The sequence below is a fragment of the Oncorhynchus kisutch genome, linkage group LG11, assembly GCF_002021735.2.
Source record: "Oncorhynchus kisutch isolate 150728-3 linkage group LG11, Okis_V2, whole genome shotgun sequence".
In the NCBI taxonomy this organism is placed as follows: domain Eukaryota; kingdom Metazoa; phylum Chordata; class Actinopteri; order Salmoniformes; family Salmonidae; genus Oncorhynchus; species Oncorhynchus kisutch.
In genome coordinates this window covers 23,549,759-23,569,758 of record NC_034184.2, presented here as the reverse complement: position 1 = coordinate 23,569,758, position 20,000 = coordinate 23,549,759, and the positions used below count along the sequence as shown (strand labels likewise).

The 20,000-nt window shown below is 44.6% G+C and overlaps 1 protein-coding gene across 1 annotated transcript in view; it reads right to left on the bottom strand.

Moving 5' to 3' along the window:
• LOC109898903 (slit homolog 1 protein) overlaps nucleotides 1-20,000 on the bottom strand; it is a gene marked incomplete in the record, with an annotated part of 149,255 nt that overhangs the window by 9,586 nt on the left and 119,669 nt on the right. Inside the window, 9 exon segments of the mRNA XM_031835460.1 lie at nucleotides 1-22; nucleotides 136-370; nucleotides 678-802; nucleotides 1,017-1,180; nucleotides 3,394-3,465; nucleotides 10,817-10,888; nucleotides 11,019-11,090; nucleotides 11,177-11,245; nucleotides 17,321-17,453. The exon segment at nucleotides 1-22 is cut by the window's left edge and continues 72 nt beyond it. Coding sequence (XP_031691320.1) covers nucleotides 1-22; nucleotides 136-370; nucleotides 678-802; nucleotides 1,017-1,180; nucleotides 3,394-3,465; nucleotides 10,817-10,888; nucleotides 11,019-11,090; nucleotides 11,177-11,245; nucleotides 17,321-17,453 — 964 coding nt within the window.

Here is a 20,000-nt window from a genome sequence, read left to right as displayed (position 1 = left end):
TCCATCTCCTCACACATCTCCCCTGGAGAGAGAGAGAGATACAACACATTTACATAGCAAAGGATGGAAAAGTGAACCATAATAGGCCCACTCAACTGTGATAGGCTGGTCTAGTGGAATATGTAAATGTATTACCGGTGTAGTAAGGAGGACAGAGGCAGGTATAGTTGTTGACACCATCTACACAGTTAGCTCCGTTTTCACAGTCGTTATCTTCACAGTCATCCATGTTGGTCTGGCAGGTAGGACCTTCAAATCCAAGGGGACAGGCACAGCTGTATGCCTTCTCCTCCTCGTTTAGTTGGCAGGTGCCCCCATTGGCACAGGGGTTACTGACACAGACGTTCAGAGCAGTCTCACAGTTCCTACCCTGCAGACAAACAGAAAAGAGCGATGGTCACCAACCAACTATGCTCCCAGAGAGCGACAGTATCTGTGAACAAACTGATTACACGCGTCAAGTGAATGTCTGTCAATGTATTTCAAGTTAATGAATTTTCATGAATTGAGTCAGGTGTGTTAAATCCGGGCTGGAATAAAATCCTGCACATCCTGAAAACAGGCTTTAAAAGTGGTCACAAACATCAACAGCCACAAAGACGATAAGTAAGTGTTAGTGGGGGCTGGAACAGAAGCATGCCCAGCCTGTAGGTAAAAGAGTTAACATGACATCTCACCTTGAATCCAGGAGGACAGCTGCACCTGTAAATCTCCACCAGATCACTGTGACAGATCCCCTGGTTGACACACGGACTGGACAGGCACGGGCTACACTTGGCCAGGACGCCACTGTCCACCTCCCCTACACACACACATTGTATTACTTTTCATGATGCTTACCTTTCCAGTTCATTTAGTTTTGAAGTATACAGTACAGCTGGATCTACACAAGAATTAGCATGAGACATGGACTGGTGAAAACATGGACTGAGACATGGACTGATGCTAGATTTTTGAGAGAACAGCTAACCGCACCTCTGGTTCCTTATTAAACTAAATGAATGAATCCATCTCACCGTGGCACTCAAACTTCTTGGCAGGGGTGGTGAGCAGCAGCTTGCCCTCCATGCCCGTCGGTCCGGCACAGCGGGCGATGCCAGGCTCCTTGTATCCCGTCTTCACCCAATCAGACAGCCAGCGTAGACGACAGTCACAGTACAGAGGGTTAGCACCAATTGCCCTGAGATAAAGGGGTCAGAGGGGTCAGGGACAGTCAGAGGGTTGGTATCAATCACCTTGAGGAATTAATCAATCAATTAAACATGGCAGAAATAAGGATGAGTCTCAGAGTCTCATGAAGGCTGAGGTTCACTAGATGTAGTGGCACTATCTAACCAGCAGGTGTCTCTCCTGTCCTTCAGATAACACAGAGAACTACATTCTCAACTGTTAAGGCACAGTACTTCTAGAAAAAGAAACCATACTTCATTTTCAAATTGGTTAAAATGAGGTTAAGGGTATGCTTAGGTTTAGGGTTAAAGTTAGGGGTTTGGTTAGGGTAAGGTGAAGGTCAGTTATAGATGTTAAGATTAGGGTTAGTTACGGGAAAAGGTCAGATGTTGGCTATTCAGGCTGTCAATCAAGCTGGTCAGAAAATTCCCCTTAGTCTCTCTCTTCTAGAAAGGACCAACAAGCTATGCCTCTGCTTCTTGAAAGGTTTGCAGAACGCTATCTCTGATTACATTGCTGTTGGATAAGTTATTTTACATACTTGGGGGGGGGGCATTTGAAAGTAGAGAAAGGAGAACAAATGTCGTTGAATTGTTGATACAAAGTGTAGACAAAAGGGGAGTTATTGAGTTGCTAAAAGGGAACTTAACACAACAAGTCATGGCTACTTCTGAATCAATGCTGTGAAAAAACATGCATGCAGGCACAGTGACGCACAGTCACACACACTGCCTGATCGATGCTGCTCCATTACCCAGAACCACAGGCTCGTGTTTCAAGCCAGTCCAATAGCTGATATCTGACATCTGCTAACATGAAAGGCACTTGACTGTGGATCAATGATAGACAAAGACAAGGAACCCCCACAAGCTTCTCTAGATCTTTCTTTACCTCCCTGCAATATCTCTCCTCTCTCTACCCTTTCTTCTTCTTATCCTCCCTTGTATACCCCTCCCATTCCTCTCTCCTTCTCTTCACAGCACTCTCTTCTGTCATCTTATTTCTTCTTCTCCATCCCTCTCTCTTCTTCTCCATCCCTCTCTCTTCTTCTCCCATCCCTCTCTCTTCTTCTCCATCCCTCTCTCTTCTTCTCCCATCCCTCTCTCTTCTTCTCCATCCCTCTCTCTTCTTCTCCATCCCTCTCTCTTCTTCTCCATCCCTCTCTCTTCTTCTCCATCCCTCTCTCTCATTCTCCATCCCTCTCTCTTCTTCTCCATCCCTCTCTCTTCTTCTCCATCCCTCTCTCTTCTTCTCCATCCCTCTCTCTTCTTCTCCATCCCACTCTCTTCTTCTCCATCCCTCTCTCTTCTTCTCCATCCCTCTCTCTTCTTCTCCATCCCTCTCTCTTCTTCTCCATCCCTCTCTCTTCTTCTCCATCCCTCTCTCTTCTTCTCCATCCCTCTCTCTTCTTCTCCATCCCTCTCTCTTCTTCTCCATCCCTCTCTCTTCTTCTCCATCCCTCTCTCTTCTTCTCCATCCCTCTCTCTTCTTCTCCATCCCTCTCTCTTCTTCTCCATCCCTCTCTCTTCTTCTCCATCCCTCTCTCTTCTTCTCCCATCCCTCTCTCTTCTTCTCCCATCCCTCTCTCTTCTTCTCCGTCCCTCTCTCCTCCCTTGCCCTCTGTGCTCCTGACATGGATAGACCTATTGATTTACAGCTGATGGCTTTGACATGACAGACAACCTGGACCCCACTGGGAGTATAGACCTGCTTCAACCTCCCAAAGTTACGTACAACCACACACAAACATGCTGATGGACACGAATGCTACCACACACACACACACACACACACACACACACACACACACACACACACACACACACACACACACACACACACACACACACACACACACACACACACACACACACACACACACACACACACACACACACACACACACACACACCTCCCTACAAAGCCCACAGACTGCGAAGAATGTTATGAAACCTACACGGTGTGTGTTTGTTTCGGTGACGTCACAGTGGAGGGGTGTGTAGCATCACCGCAGCTCTGTGGCTGACCAGGGGAGTTCAGTGGATGTAAAGCCCACCAAACAGCTCTAGTGACGGACTACTGTTAGCCACCATCCCCCTGACACACACACTACCAGCCCAGATGAATATTTGTGTGTGTACTTCTTCGTGTGTGTGTGAAAGGTGTATGCATGTGTGTCTGTTTGAGTGTATTGGGCATGCTCCGGTGCGTGTGTGTACTCACAGGTGAGACAGAGAGGCCACGTCACTGAAGATGCCGTCAGGAAGCTCGGAGATCTCGTTGCCATGGAGAGACCTTAGAGACGACAGACAGAGTGGGAGGTGATTAGGATTCCACAATGATCAATTAGATCTGCTCACACCGTTCTGTTCAAACAGCCTAAATGTCAGATCACATTTTGATAAAGTCGACTGTGTCGAGATTTGTTCAGAAGTTTCTGTAGTCAGACAATGCAGGGTCGTTATGTTAGAATTACAGTTACAGAGACCCTGAGGTCTACAGGGAAAGAGGAGTGCATGGAGAGAGCTCCCGTGTGAATCAGTTAGCTACACTTCTCTCTCTAATGACTGCAGCTTTACTGTCTGTTTCTCTGCAGCAGGTCTGTGCAGGGGAAAGGTTGGCTCTATGTCTGCTATGTGGGGCTCAGGGCTGGCTGGCAGAGACAGACATAGGGCTGCAGTGGAATCCAGAGTGGCTGGTGTTGGGTTACTGAACTGAGTACTGCGCAGAGTGCCTAGGCTGAGATTACCAGACAGGGTGGTAGGGTTCTGACAGCTAAAGGGGGGCAATGAGGGTCGATGAGGGGGGTCTGTGAGTGAGCGAAGGGGGAGTTAGGACTTCTGAACAGTTCTTAGTGACTGTTGTAGCCGGCTACCACCCGGTACTCACCCTGCACCTGAGAGACTGCTGCCCTATGTACATAGAGTTGAACACTGGTCACTTTAATAATGTTTACATACTGTTTTACCCACTTGATATGTACACTGAGTGCACAAAACATTAAGAATAGCTTCCTAATATTGAGTTGAAGTGGAATTAACAAGTTACATAAATAAGGGATCATAGGTTTCACCTGGATTCATCTGGTCAGTCTATGTCATGGAAAGAGCAGGTGTTCATAATGTTTTGTACACTCAGGATATATAATGTATTCTAGTCATGGCTCATCTTATATAACTTCTATTTTTGATTATTTTCTGGATTATATGTGTATTTCTATCTATTTTTATTGTTAGGTATTACTGTTAGAAACAGTGCAGTAATAGCATTTCGCTGCACCTGCGATAACGTCTGCAAATCTATGTACTCGCCCAATAAACTTTGATTTGATTTTGATTTGCTGCCTGGAGTGGGGGTGGGGTGAGGGGGAGAAGGGGTCTGTCAGAGTCCCAGTGCCAGGGCTGCTTCCTTCCTCGTCCTTCAATGATTGGGTGACGAGCCACTGCGCTAACCGATAGATATCAAATCAAATTTGATTTGTCACATATGCCGAATACAACAGGTGTAGACCTTACAGTGAAATGCAAACTTACAAGCCCGTAACCAACAACGCAGTTCTAGAAATAGAGTTAAGAAAATATTTACAAAATAAACTAAAGTAAAAAAATCAAATCAAATCAAAAAGTGACTCAAGAAAATGGCATAACAATAACGAGGCTATATACAGGGGGTATGTGCGAGGTAATTTAGTCGAGGTCATTTGTAAAGTGACTATGCATAGATAATAAACAGCGAGTAGCAGCAGTGTAAAAACAAAGCACACACACACACACACACACACACACACACACACACACACACACACACACACACACACACACACACACACACACACACACACACACACACACACACACACACACACACAAGGCTTAATGGCAGTAAACACAGGGCTTTAATGGCAGTAAAATAATATGGCTGTACTATTTTGTCAGGACATTAGCAACAGTCTCAGTCTCTTTGGCTGAAGCCCAGATACCTACTTCTAATACCCGTGGCTACTGACCAAACTATTACTATACCTTCCTGTTCAGTACAGATGTGCTCTTAATTTGATCACTCTTGTTGAAGCACATTTTCCTGCGCGGCATAAAATACAAATTGTTAGGTAGTCTAGTTTTTAAAAGACTTCTAATGTTTGTCATTTCCACTTTAAAGTGGCAGACTTGATGTATCCCAAAAATGTATCAACCCCTACAAAAGTGTCCATTAATTATAATCCACATAATAATTCACATTTCCTGTTTCTATAGGATTATTTTCCTGTTGTGAGAAACATGGTCAAATGAAGATAGAACATGTACTGTACTAACCCCTATTTAGCTCTGTACACTCCTTTAATGTATCCACTCTAACCCTCATATGCTATAGCCCCGGCTGACTGAATACCCCTTACCAAGGCAGGGGGTTAGGGGTGAGGGAGAAAGATTTGCAGTGGGCAGTTGGCCAGTAGCACTGTCTCAGAGAGATAGAGAGAGATGAGGGGAGCCAGGGAGTCTCTGATACAGAAACATGATCTTTACTAACACACCGGCACACTGCTCTCCTGGCCTCCCTTTTTCATGTCTCTTCCTTTACCTCAGTTCTGAAATCTCTCTTTCTTTTTCTCTCAATTTCTCTTTCTCACCCCACACTTCTTGGCCACACCCTGGCGCTGTCTTGACACACTCCCTTTACACCTAATACCTAATACCCAACACACGCACACGCACACGCACACACACACACACACTCACACACACACACACCTAATACCCAACACACACACGCCCACACACACACACACACACACACTCACACACACACACACACACACACCTAATACCCAACACACACACACACACACGCCCACACACGCACACACACACACACACACACACACACACACACACACACACACACACACACACACACACACACACACACACACACACACACACACACACACACACACACACACACACACACACACACACACACACACACACCTAATACCCAGCAGGCCAATTAGCAGCTTATTAATCCTTATCCAAAACCACAATAAACATCATACACAGGCACAGACACACTCATATACACACGCATATAGGCAAACACACACATTCGCGCACACACACACACACAAACACACACACACACAAACACACACACACACACACACCCCAAACCACATCCATGCCAGACCCAGACCCTTAGCCTGTTTGAAGCTGTGTGCACTAATGATTCCTAAATGTCTTTACTAGTCTGTAAAGCTGAAGGGGTGTGTGTGTGTGTGTGTGTGTGTGTGTGTGTGTGTGTGTGTGTGTGTGTGTGTGTGTGTGTGTGTGTGTGTGTGTGTGTGTGTGTGTGTGTGTGTGTGTGTGTGTGTGTGTGTGTGTGTGTGTGTGTGTGTGTGTGTGTGTGTTATAATGAAACTTTTGGCACCTCAGTGTGCTTTCTGTGAAGGGGACACTAAAACCTGCCAACTTTGAACTCTGAACCCCTTTTAGAGTCTTACAGTTAAAACTATTAAACGTCTGGCCTGAGACACTTTCTGTCTCAGCCTCTCTATCCCTCCTCCGTTTCAGAAAAGAAAGAGCCAGGTACCAATTGACATTTTATAGGAGAGATTTGATTGATCAGACCAGCAGTAAAGACATCAAAGTTTTCTGTTTCATTTCTGACTCCTGTTCAACTGAGACAATAGGGTGGTCCTAGACAGAGAGGAGGAGTGTGTGTGTTCATGTGTGTGTGAGGGGGTGTCTGCATACTGACATAGGGTATAAGTTACAAATGAAGCAGACTTATATGGCGCGTGAGTGAAATGTACCAGGAGTCACGGTCATATAGCTTCATTAAGATCAAAGCCAGCGGCTGGGAGCTGAAATACAGTATGAACTAATGATCATTCAGCTGCACCCTGATTCTGCTGGTAAAAACAGGACCAAGGCTTTGTGTTTCCTAATGATCATGGAGGCTGACTCTTATTTTGCAGTAAAAAGCAGCGTTGTGTAGTTCTTTGTTGTAAGCAGTGAAAGACTGCCTGGTAAAACACTTGGAAGTCTGACAAGTCTGCTGCTGAACTGCATTTGCATGATAAGTAACCTTGACTTGAGGCTTGAAGACTTGCGTTAGCTCCATGATAAGTAACCTTGACTTGAGGCTTGCGTTAGCTCCATGATAAGTAACCTTGACTTGAGGCTTGAAGACTTGCGTTAGCTCCATGATAAGTAACATTGACTTGAGACTTGAAGACTTGTGTTGGCTCCATGATAAGTAACCTTGACTTGAGACTTGAAGACTTGTGTTGGCTCCATGATAAGTAACCTTGACTTGAGACTTGTGTTAGCTCCATGATAAGTAACCTTGACTTGAGGCTTGAAGACTTGCGTTAGCTCCATGATAAGTAACCTTGACTTGAGGCTTGAAGACTTGCGTTAGCTCCATGATAAGTAACCTTGACTTGAGACTTGAAGACTTGTGTTAGCTCCCTGATATGTAACCTTGACTTGAGACTTGAAGACTTGTGTTAGCTCCCTGATATGTAAATCTTGACTTGAGGCTTGAAGACTTGCGTTAGCTCCCTGATAAGTAACCTTGACTTGAGACTTGAAGACTTGTGTTAGCTCCCTGATATGTAACCTTGACTTGAGGCTTGAAGACTTGTGTTAGCTCCCTGATATGTAACCTTGACTTGAGACTTGAAGACTTGTGTTAGCTCCCTGATAAGTAACCTTGACTTGAGACTTGAAGACTTGCGTTAGCTCCCTGATATGTAACCTTGACTTGAGACTTGAAGACTTGCGTTAGCTCCCTGATATGTAACCTTGACTTGAGACTTGAAGACTTGTGTTAGCTCCCTGATATGTAAACCTTGACTTGAGGGTTGAAGACTTGCGTTAGCTCCCTGATAAGTAACCTTGACTTGAGACTTGAAGACTTGTGTTAGCTCCCTGATATGTAACCTTGACTTGAGGCTTGAAGACTTGCGTTAGCTCCCTGATATGTAACCTTGACTTGAGACTTGAAGACTTGTGTTAGCTCCCTGATAAGTAACCTTGACTTGAGGCTTGAAGACTTGCGTTAGCTCCCTGATATGTAACCTTGACTTGAGACTTGAAGACTTGTGTTAGCTCCCTGATAAGTAACCTTGACTTGAGGCTTGAAGACTTGCGTTAGCTCCCTGATATGTAAACCTTGACTTGAGGCTTGAAGACTTGCGTTGGCTCCCTGATAAGTAACCTTGACTTGAGGCTTGAAGACTTGCGTTAGCTTTAGCTAAAAGGGCTAACAGGGCTAAGTCCCGTGTTGTAAATAAGATTCAAGCTCACACACTCCATTGCATACACCCCATAATACGAACCTCTCCATCTGTCTCTGGCTGACACTCTCTCTCTCTCTCTCTCTCTCTCCATTGAGCCGTTGTACACAGCAGATGGCTTTTTAGTTTCCCCAAATTGATAGAGAGGAACAGTGACAACTTGGCCTAGGCTTCACTGTTTCCCATATCTCCCTTTCTCTCTCTCACCCCACATCTCTCTCTCCCTCCCTCACTTCTCTCCCTCTATCCATCGGGCCAGACATATTTTGGCTAGGTCTCTCCTTTGTCTCTCTCTCCCATAACGTTGCTGTTTCAATTACAGTTGGAGTAAAGGAGTGACTGTATATCGTTGGCAGCAGAGCAGACTTGCATCATCCCTCAGTCCATTCCATGTACAGTCACTTAGGCAAAATGTTTGCAGACGCGCTGATCCAAAGTTTACTACCATTAGTGAAACATCATGTATTAGTAATTAGAGGTCGACCGATTAATCGTAATGGCCGATTAATTAGGGCCGATTTAAAGTTTTCATAACAATCGGAAATCGGTATTTTTGGACGCTGATTTGGCCAATATTTGATTTTTTTACACCTTTATTTATCCTTTATTTAACTAGGCAAGTCAGTTAAGAACACATTCTTATTTACACTGACGGCCTAGGAACGGTGGGTTAACTGCCTTGTTCAGGGGCAGAATGACAGATTTTTACCTTGTCAGCTTGGGGGATTCAATCTTGCAACCTTACAGTTAACTAGTCCAACGCTCTAACCACCTGATTACATTGCACTCCACAAGGAGCCTGCCTGTTACGCGAATGCAGCAAGAAGCCAAGGTAAGTTGCTAGCTAGCATTAAACTTATCTTATAAAAAACAATCAATCATAATCACTAGTTAACTACACATGGTTGATGATATTACTAGTTTATCTAGCATGTCCTGCGTTGCACTAAATCGATGTGGTGCTTATTCGTGAAAAAAAAAGGACTGTCGTTGCTCCAAGTGTACCTAACCATAAACATCAATGCCTTTCTTAAAATCAATACACAAGTATATATTTTTAAACCTGCATATTTAGTTAATATTGCCTGCTAACCTGGCTCGTTGCAAACTCTGTGAAGACTATTTCTTCCTAACAAAGACAGCCAACTTCGCCAAACGGGGGATGATTTAACAAAAGCGCATTTGCGAAAAAAAGCACAATCGTTGCACGACTGTACCTAACCATAAACATCAATGCCTTTCTTAAAATCAATACACAGAAGTATATATTTTTAAACCTGCATATTTAGCTAAAAGAAATCCAGGTTAGCAGTCAATATTAACCAGGTGAAATTGTGTCACTTCTCTTGTGTTCATTGCACGCAGAGTCAGTGTATATGCAGAACGGAACGGTTCCGTATTTCACTGAAAGAGTAAACGTCTTGTTTTTGAGATGATAGTTTCCGGATTCGACCCTATTAATGACCTAAGGCTCGTATTTCTGTGTGTTATGTTATAACTAAGTCTATGATTTGATAGAGCAGTCTGACTGAGCGATGGTAGGCAGCAGCAGGCTCGTAAGCATTCATTCAAACAGCACTTTCGTGCGTTTGCCAGCGGCTCGTCGCTGAGCTTCAAGCATTGAGCTGTTTATGACTTCAAGCCTATCAACTCCCGAGATTAGGCTGGTGTAACCGATGGCTAGCTATTGTCACGTCGTCATGAGGAGACCAAGGCGCAGCGTGATAAGAATACATTATTCTTTTAATTAAACGAAGAACACTTAACAAACTAACGTGAAGCTATGATAAACTGACATGCAACTACACATAGACAATAACCCACAAAAACCAAAATGGAACATTATATTACAAAGAAGTTGAAAGTTTTTTTGCAGCCTGATCACCAAAACCTCCTCAACCGTCTTTCACTACCGTGTAGAAAGTACAGGACAAGACTTGAATATGGATGTTTGTAGGATAAGAGGTGTTAGGGCTGGACTGGGCTGGACTGGGCTGGACTGGGTGGTGTGTGTCTTCTGAGATGCCCTAGCTGTTAATAGTGTCCAGAACAGCTTTACTGGAGTCACTCTACAATTCTCAACAGTACATGAACACAGACAACACAGGCATGCACACATACACACACGCACAAAAACTAACCCCCCCCCCCCCCCACAGGCATGCACACATACACACACGCACAAAAACGACCCCCCCCCCCCTCCACGCACACACACACGCACAAAAACTAAACCCCCCCCCACACAGGCATGCACACATAGACACGCGTACAAAAACACAACCCCCCCGCCCCTCCTCCCCCCACAGGCATGCACACAGAGATGGGATAGGAGAAGGTGCTCACAGTAGTCGAAGGGAACGTAGTCCACCAAAGGCCAGACTGGGGATGCAGCGCAGAGAGTTGTAACTCAGGATCCTGGAATGAGAAGAAACAGATTATACCGTGTCATCAATCCCTCATGTTAAAACAGATCCTGGAAAAGCAGAGAGTTGTGATTGTGTGTTCAGTGCTCTCATAGTGGACAGCTGGACTGATCAGTGCTTACAGTGTGGTGAGCTGACTCATGTTGGAGAATGAAGAGTTGGTTAGAGAGTTGATCTTGTTGTTACTCAGGTCTCTGGAAGAGACAGAACACACTGTTAAATTACACACTGACAAATAACACCAGGTAAATATAAAGGCTGGTCAGGAAGACACACTCACACTAACTGGAGGTATTTGAAGGTAGACAGTTCCTTTGGCACCACACTGAACTGGTTCCCATCTAGATACCTGTGCAGAGACAGACAGACATTCAGCATTTAATACTTGTGTGAAATGGCAGCATTCAGAGCTCAGCCTTTCTAAAGCCACAGAGAGAGAAAGGCCAGACCACTAACCCTAACAACCCCCTGTCAGATAGTAGCACTGTCCCACCACTCATCCACCCACACCCCTCTCTACCTATCTCCTCCACCCTGCCTCCACCCACACCCCTCTCTACCTATCTCCTCCACCCTGCCTCCACCCTCACCCCTCTCTACTTATCTCCTCCACCCTGCCTCCACCCTCACCCCTCTCTACCTATCTCCTCCACCCTGCTCTCCTTCCACACCCCTCTAACTATCTTCTCTCCACCCTGCCTCCACCCACACCCCTCTCTACCTATCTCCTCCACCCTCCCCTGCCTCCACCCACACCCCTCTCTACCTATCTCCTCCACCCTGCCTCCACCCACACCCCTCTCTACCTATCTCCTCCACCCTGCCTCCACCCACACCCACACCCCTCTCTACCTATCTCCTCCACCCTGCTCTCCTTCCACACCCCTCTAACTATCTCCTTTCCTCTGCCTCCACCCACACCCCTCTCTACCTATCTCCTCCACCCTCCCCTGCCTCCACCCACACCCCTCTCTACCTATCTCCTCCACCCTCCCCTGCCTCCACCCACACCCTTCTCTACCTATCTCCTCTACCCTCCCCTCCCCTGCCTTCACCCACACCCCTCTACACCTATCTCCTCCACCCTCCCCTGCCCTCCACCCACACCCCTCTCTACCTATCTCCTCTACCCTGCCTCCACCCACACCCCTCTCTACCTATCTCCTCCACCCTCCCCTGCCTCCACCCACACCCTTCTCTACCTATCTCCTCTACCCTCCCCTCCCCTGCCTCCACCCACACCCCTCTACACCTATCTCCTCCACCCTCCCCTGCCCTCCACCCACATCCCTCTACACCTATCTCCTCTACCCTACCTCCACCCACACCCCTCTCTACCTATCTCCTCCACCCTCCCCTGCCTCCACCCACACCCTTCTCTACCTATCTCCTCTACCCACCCCTCCCCTGCCTCCACCCACACCCCTCTACACCTATCTCCTCCACCCTCCCCTGCCCTCCACCCACACCCCTCTATACCTATCTCCTCTACCCTACCTCCACCCACACCCCTCTATACCTATCTCCTCCACCCACACCCCTCTATACCTATCTCCTCCACCCACAACCCTCTCTACCTATCTTCTCCACCCACAACCCTCTCTACCTATCTTCTCCACCCTCCCCTCCCCTGCCTCCACCCACACCCCACTCTACCTATCTCCCCCTCTCCACTCCTCCACCCACACCCCTCTACACATATCTCCTCCACCCTACCCTGCCTCCACCCACACCCCTCTCTACCTATCTTCTCCACCCTCCCCTGCCTCCACACACACCCTTCTCTAACTATCTTCCTCTCCCTCTGCTGTCAAAGGGAAAAGAGTGTAACTACCATGGACACACTCCCAACCCCCACATAAATCTCTACTGGAACATTGAGGTCTTCTGCTATTGTTCTATGTTGCCCTGAGGGCAAAGAGGCCCCCACGAAGGTGAAGGTGATGGGGTAATGACAGTGTGTGTGAGTGTTGAGAGGTGGGGGCATGGAGTAATAATGGTGGAGCGTTAGATGGTTAAAGACTGTGTGTGTGTGTGTGTGTGTGTGTGTGTGTGTGTGTGTGTGTGTGTGTGTGTGTGTGTGTGTGTGTGTGTGTGTGTGTGTGTGTGTGTGTGTGTGTGTGTGTGTGTGTGTGTGTGTAAGGGTTACAGTAGTTTCATTAATGACAGTGTTGGAGCAGCACACTCTCAGATGAAAGCATGGGACACCTGGTCACACCTGCTACGACAATGACAATGTGTGTGTGTGTGTGTGCTTGTGTGTGTGTGTGTGTGTGTACCCCGTGGAGAAGTGGAGGAAAGTTCAGACCCATCCCAACAAAACTTTCTCATTAAAATGTTCTCTTGCTGCTGGGGACCACTCATAGAGAGAGTGATATCAGTGTTAGGCCTGGGGGCCGCTGGGAGCAGACAGGAATGTCTGAGAGAACAACTACAACATGTTCCTCTCTTTCTGTCCATCTCTCTCTTTCTGTCTATCTCTCTCTTTCTGTCTATCTCTCTCTTTCTGTCCATCTCTCTCTTTCTGTCCATCTCTCTCTTTCTGTCTATCTCTCTCTTTCTGTCCATCTCTCTCTTTCTGTCCATCTCTCTCTTTCTGTCCATCTCTCTCTCTTTCTGTCCATCTCTCTCTTTCTGTCTATCTCTCTCTTTCTGTCCATCTCTCTCTTTCTGTCTATCTCTCTCTATCTGTCTATCTCTCTCTTTCTGTCCATCTCTCTCTTTCTGTCTATCTCTCTCTTTCTGTCTATCTCTCTCTTTCTGTCCATCTCCCTCTTTCTGTCTATCTCCCTCTTTCTGCCTATCTCTCTCTTTCTGTCCATCTCTCTCTCTTTCTATCCATCTCTCTCTTTCTGTCCATCTCTCTCTTTCTGTCTATCTCTCTCTTTCTGCCTATCTCCCTCTTTCTGCCTATCTCCCTCTTTCTGCCTATCTCTCTCTTTCTGTCTATCTCTCTCTTTCTGTCTATCTCTCTCTTTCTGTCCATCTCTCTCTTTCTGTCCATCTCTCTCTTTCTGTCTATCTCTCTCTTTCTGTCCATCTCTCTCTTTCTGTCCATCTCTCTCTTTCTGTCCATCTCTCTCTCTTTCTGTCCATCTCTCTCTTTCTGTCTATCTCTCTCTTTCTGTCCATCTCTCTCTTTCTGTTTATCTCTCTCTTTCTGTCTATCTCTCTCTTTCTGTCTATCTCTCTCTTTCTGTCTATCTCTCTCTTTCTGTCTATCTCTCTCTTTCTGTCCATCTCTCTCTTTCTGTCCATCTCTCTCTTTCTGTCCATCTCTCTCTTTCTGTCCATCTCTCTCTCTTTCTGTCCATCTCTCTCTTTCTGTCCATCTCTCTCTTTCTGTCTATCTCTCTCTTTCTGTCTATCTCTCTCTTTTGTCTATCTCTCTCTTTCTGTCTATCTCCCTCTTTCTGTCCATCTCTCTCTCTTTCTGTCCATCTCTCTCTCTTTCTGTCCATCTCTCTCTTTCTGTCCACCTCTCTCTTTCTGTCTATCTCTCTCTTTCTGCCTATCTCCCTCTTTCTGTCTATCTCCCTCTTTCTGCCTATCTCTCTCTTTCTGTCCATCTCTCTCTCTTTCTATCCATCTCTCTCTTTCTGTCCATCTCTCTCTTTCTGTCTATCTCTCTCTTTCTGCCTATCTCTCTCTTTCTGTCCATCTCTCTCTCTTTCTATCCATCTCTCTCTTTCTGTCCATCTCTCTCTTTCTGTCTATCTCTCTCTTTCTGCCTATCTCCCTCTTTCTGCCTATCTCCCTCTTTTCTGCCTATCTCTCTCTTTCTGTCCATCGCTCTCTTTCTGTCTATTTCTCTCTTTATGTCTATCTCTCTCTTTCTGTCTATCTCTCTCTTTCTGCCTATCTCCCTCTTTCTGTCTATCTCCCTCTTTCTGCCTATCTCCCTCTTTCTGCCTATCTCCCTCTTTCTGTCTATCTCTCTCTTTCTGTCTATCTCTCTCTTTCTGTCCATCTCCCTCTTTCTGTCTATCTCCCTCTTTCTGCCTATCTCTCTCTTTCTGTCCATCTCTCTCTCTTTCTATCCATCTCTCTCTTTCTGTCCATCTCTCTCTTTCTGTCTATCTCTCTCTTTCTGCCTATCTCCCTCTTTCTGCCTATCTCCCTCTTTCTGCCTATCTCTCTCTTTCTGTCTATCTCTCTCTTTCTGTCTATCTCTCTCTTTCTGTCCATCTCTCTCTTTCTGTCCATCTCTCTCTTTCTGTCTATCTCTCTCTTTCTGTCCATCTCTCTCTTTCTGTCCATCTCTCTCTTTCTGTCCATCTCTCTCTCTTTCTGTCCATCTCTCTCTTTCTGTCTATCTCTCTCTTTCTGTCCATCTCTCTCTTTCTGTTTATCTCTCTCTTTCTGTCTATCTCTCTCTTTCTGTCTATCTCTCTCTTTCTGTCTATCTCTCTCTTTCTGTCTATCTCTCTCTTTCTGTCCATCTCTCTCTTTCTGTCCATCTCTCTCTTTCTGTCCATCTCTCTCTTTCTGTCCATCTCTCTCTCTTTCTGTCCATCTCTCTCTTTCTGTCCATCTCTCTCTTTCTGTCTATCTCTCTCTTTCTGTCTATCTCTCTCTTTTGTCTATCTCTCTCTTTCTGTCTATCTCCCTCTTTCTGTCCATCTCTCTCTCTTTCTGTCCATCTCTCTCTCTTTCTGTCCATCTCTCTCTTTCTGTCCACCTCTCTCTTTCTGTCTATCTCTCTCTTTCTGCCTATCTCCCTCTTTCTGTCTATCTCCCTCTTTCTGCCTATCTCTCTCTTTCTGTCCATCTCTCTCTCTTTCTATCCATCTCTCTCTTTCTGTCCATCTCTCTCTTTCTGTCTATCTCTCTCTTTCTGCCTATCTCTCTCTTTCTGTCCATCTCTCTCTCTTTCTATCCATCTCTCTCTTTCTGTCCATCTCTCTCTTTCTGTCTATCTCTCTCTTTCTGCCTATCTCCCTCTTTCTGCCTATCTCCCTCTTTCTGCCTATCTCTCTCTTTCTGTCTATCGCTCTCTTTCTGTCTATCTCTCTCTTTCTGTCCATCTCTCTCTTTCTGTCCATCTCTCTCTTTCTGTCTATCTCTCTCTTTCTGTCCATCTCTCTCTTTCTGTCCATCTCTCTCTTTCTGTCCATCTCTCTCTCTTTCTGTCCATCTCTCTCTTTCTGTCTATCTCTCTCTTTCTGTCCATCTCTCTCTTTCTGTCTATCTCTCTCTTTCTGTCTATCTCTCTCTTTCTGTCCATCTCTCTCTTTCTGTCTATCTCTCTCTTTCTGTCTATCTCTCTCTTTCTGTCCATCTCTCTCTTTCTGTCCATCTCTCTCTTTCTGTCCATCTCTCTCTTTCTGTCCATCTCTCTCTCTTTCTGTCCATCTCTCTCTTTCTGTCCATCTCTCTCTTTCTGTCCATCTCTCTCTTTCTGTCTATCTCTCTCTTTCTGTCTATCTCCCTCTTTCTGTCCATCTCTCTCTCTTTCTGTCCATCTCTCTCTCTTTCTGTCCATCTCTCTCTTTCTGTCCACCTCTCTCTTTCTGTCTATCTCTCTCTTTCTGCCTATCTCCCTCTTTCTGTCTATCTCCCTCTTTCTGTCTATCTCCCTCTTTCTGCCTATCTCTCTCTTTCTGTCCATCTCTCTCTCTTTCTATCCATCTCTCTCTTTCTGTCCATCTCTCTCTTTCTGTCTATCTCTCTCTTTCTGCCTATCTCCCTCTTTCTGCCTATCTCCCTCTTTCTGCCTATCTCTCTCTTTCTGTCCATCGCTCTCTTTCTGTCTATTTCTCTCTTTATGTCTATCTCTCTCTTTCTGTCTATCTCTCTCTTTCTGCCTATCTCCCTCTTTCTGTCTATCTCCCTCTTTCTGCCTATCTCTCTCTTTCTGTCCATCTCTCTCTCTTTCTATCCATCTCTCTCTTTCTGTCCATCTCTCTCTTTCTGTCTATCTCTCTCTTTCTGCCTATCTCCCTCTTTCTGCCTATCTCCCTCTTTCTGCCTATCTCTCTCTTTCTGTCCATCGCTCTCTTTCTGTCTATTTCTCTCTTTATGTCTATCTCTCTCTTTCTGTCTATCTCTCTCTTTCTGCCTATCTCCCTCTTTCGGCCTATCTCCCGCTTTCTGCCTATCTCTCTCTTTCTGTCCATCTCTCTCTTTCTGTCTATCTCTCTATCTCTCTCTTTCTGTCTATCTCTCTCTTTCTGCCTATCTCTCCCTTTCTGTCCATCTCTCCCTTTCTGTCCATCTCTCTCTTTCTGTATATCTCTCTCTTTCTGTCTATCCATCTCTTTCTGTCTATCCATCTCTTTCTGTCTATCTCTCTCTTTCTGTCTGTCTCTATCTTTCTGTCTTGACTACAATGCTACAATCTGCTCATGTCCATAAAGTTAAACCTGATTTCATCACAAACATTTTATAATTGAAATGTTTGATGTTCTGCGGAGGAACTCACAGCTCGGTGACGTTTCTGGGGATGCCTTTGGGCAATGTACGGAGGTGTTTGTTACTGCAGCGTACCACGGTCTCCAGACAAGTACACTCACTGGGACACTGAGGCCTGGGCACACAGCTTGTCTCCTCCACACCTGGGGAGGGTGGGAGGGAGGGAGGGAGAGAGAGAGAGAGAGAGAGAGAGAAGGGGGGGAGAAGGCGGCAGTGAGGGAGGGGATTTTGATTATTCAAATGGCTTTGAGTCACACACTTAAACAATTATCGCTAACAATTTAGCAAAGTCTAAGAACAAAACAGACTGGGCAAGGAACACAGCTAGAGAGATATGAGTGGGAAAGGGGCAGAGAGAAGGAGGGAGATAGAGAAAGAGATAAGGAGAGACATATACCATATACCATATACCAAAGATAAAGAGAGGGACAGCGGCGTGTGGAAGAGAGATATGCGGGGGAGGGGGAGGTAAAGAGGGGGAGAGGGAGTGAGAGACAGAGTGAGAGACAGAGTGAGAGACAGAGTGAGAGACAGATACCTTTCACCAAAAGAGACAAGAAAAGGGCAACCAGTGAAGAACAAATACCATTGTAAATACAACCCATATTTATGCTTATTTATTTTCCCTTGTGTACATGAACCATTTGTACATTGTTGCAACACAGTATATATACATAATATGACATTTGTAATTTCTTTATTATTTTGAAACTTCTGTATGTTAAATGTTTACTGTTAATTTGTATTGTTTATTTCACTTTTGTATAATATCTACCTCACTTGCTTACATATGTTAACATATGTTTCCCATGCTAATAAAGCCCCTTGAATTGAATAAAGAGGGGCAGGAGCGAAGGGGGGTTGAGAGATGGACCCAGATGAAGTGAAAGGAGGGAAAAGCTGCATTTAAAGGAGAGAAAGAGAACACAAGATAATTACAGACTGAGGAGTGAGAGATGAGAAGGAGAACATGTGGAGAGGAGAGCATCCACTAGTCAGACTAATGTGATATCGAAGAGAGAGGAAAAGAGATGACAGATAGAGAGACTAGAGGAAAGGAGATTATACATAGACTAGAGGAATAGAGATGATAGATAGACTAGAGGAATAGAGATGATACATAGACTAGAGGAATAGAGATGATAGATAGACTAGAGGAATAGAGATGATAGAGAGAATAGAGGAATAGAGATGATACATAGACTAGAGGAATAGAGATGATAGATAGAATAGAGGAATAGAGATTATACATAGACTAGAGGAATAGAGATGATACATAGACTAGAGGAATAGAGATGATAGATAGACTAGAGGAATAGAGATGATAGATAGACTAGAGGAATAGAGATTATACATAGACTAGAGGAATAGAGATGATACATAGACTAGAGGAATAGAGATGATAGATAGACTAGAGGAATAGAGATGATAGATAGACTAGAGGAATAGAGATTATACATAGACCAGAGGAATAGAGATGATACATAGACTAGAGGAATAGAGATGATAGATAGAATAGAGGAATAGAGATGATAGATAGACTAGAGGAATAGAGATGATACATAGACTAGAGGAATAGAGATGATAGATAGACTAGAGGAATAGAGATTATACATAGACTAGAGGAATAGAGATGATACATAGACTAGAGGAATAGAGATGATACATAGACTAGAGGAATAGAGATGACACATAGACTAGAGGAAAATAGATTATACATAGACTAGAGGAATAGAGATGATAGAGAGAATAGAGGAATAGAGATTATACATAGACTAGAGGAATAGAGATGATACATAGACTAGAGGAAAATAGATGATACATAGACTAGAGGAAAATAGATGATACATAGACTAGCGGAATAGAGATGATAGAGAGAATAGAGGAATAGAGATGATAGATAGACTAGAGGAATAGAGATGATACATAGACTAGAGGAATAGAGATGATACATAGACTAGAGGAATAGAGATGATAGATAGACTAGCGGAATAGAGATGATAGATAGAATAGAGGAATAGAGATGATAGATAGAATAGAGGAATAGAGATGATAGATAGAATAGAGGAATAGAGATGATAGATAGAATAGAGGAATAGAGATTATACATAGACTAGAGGAATAGAGATGATAGATAGAATAGAGGAATAGAGATGATAGATAGAATAGAGGAATAGAGATGATAGATAGAATAGAGGAATAGAGATGATACATAGAATAGAGGAATAGAGATGATAGATAGAATAGAGGAATAGAGATGATAGAGAGAATAGAGGAATAGAGATTATACATAGAATAGAGGAATAGAGATGATAGATAGAATAGAGGAATAGAGATGATAGAGAGAATAGAGGAATAGAGATTATACATAGAATAGAGGAATAGAGATGATAGATCACAAACACAAACACAAACACACCCCACAGAGCCCCAGGACAGCAGCACAATTAAACTCAACCAAATCATGAGAAAACAAAAAGATAATTACTTAACACATTGGAAAGAATTAACAAAAAAAACATAGCAAACTAGAATGCTATTTGTCCCTAAACAGAGAGTACACAGTGGCAGAATACCTGTCCACTGTGACTGACCCAAGCTTAAGGAAAGCTTTGACTATGTACAGACTCAGTGAGCAAAGCCTTGCCATTGAGAAAGGCCGTCGTAGACAGACCTGCTCTCAAGAGAAG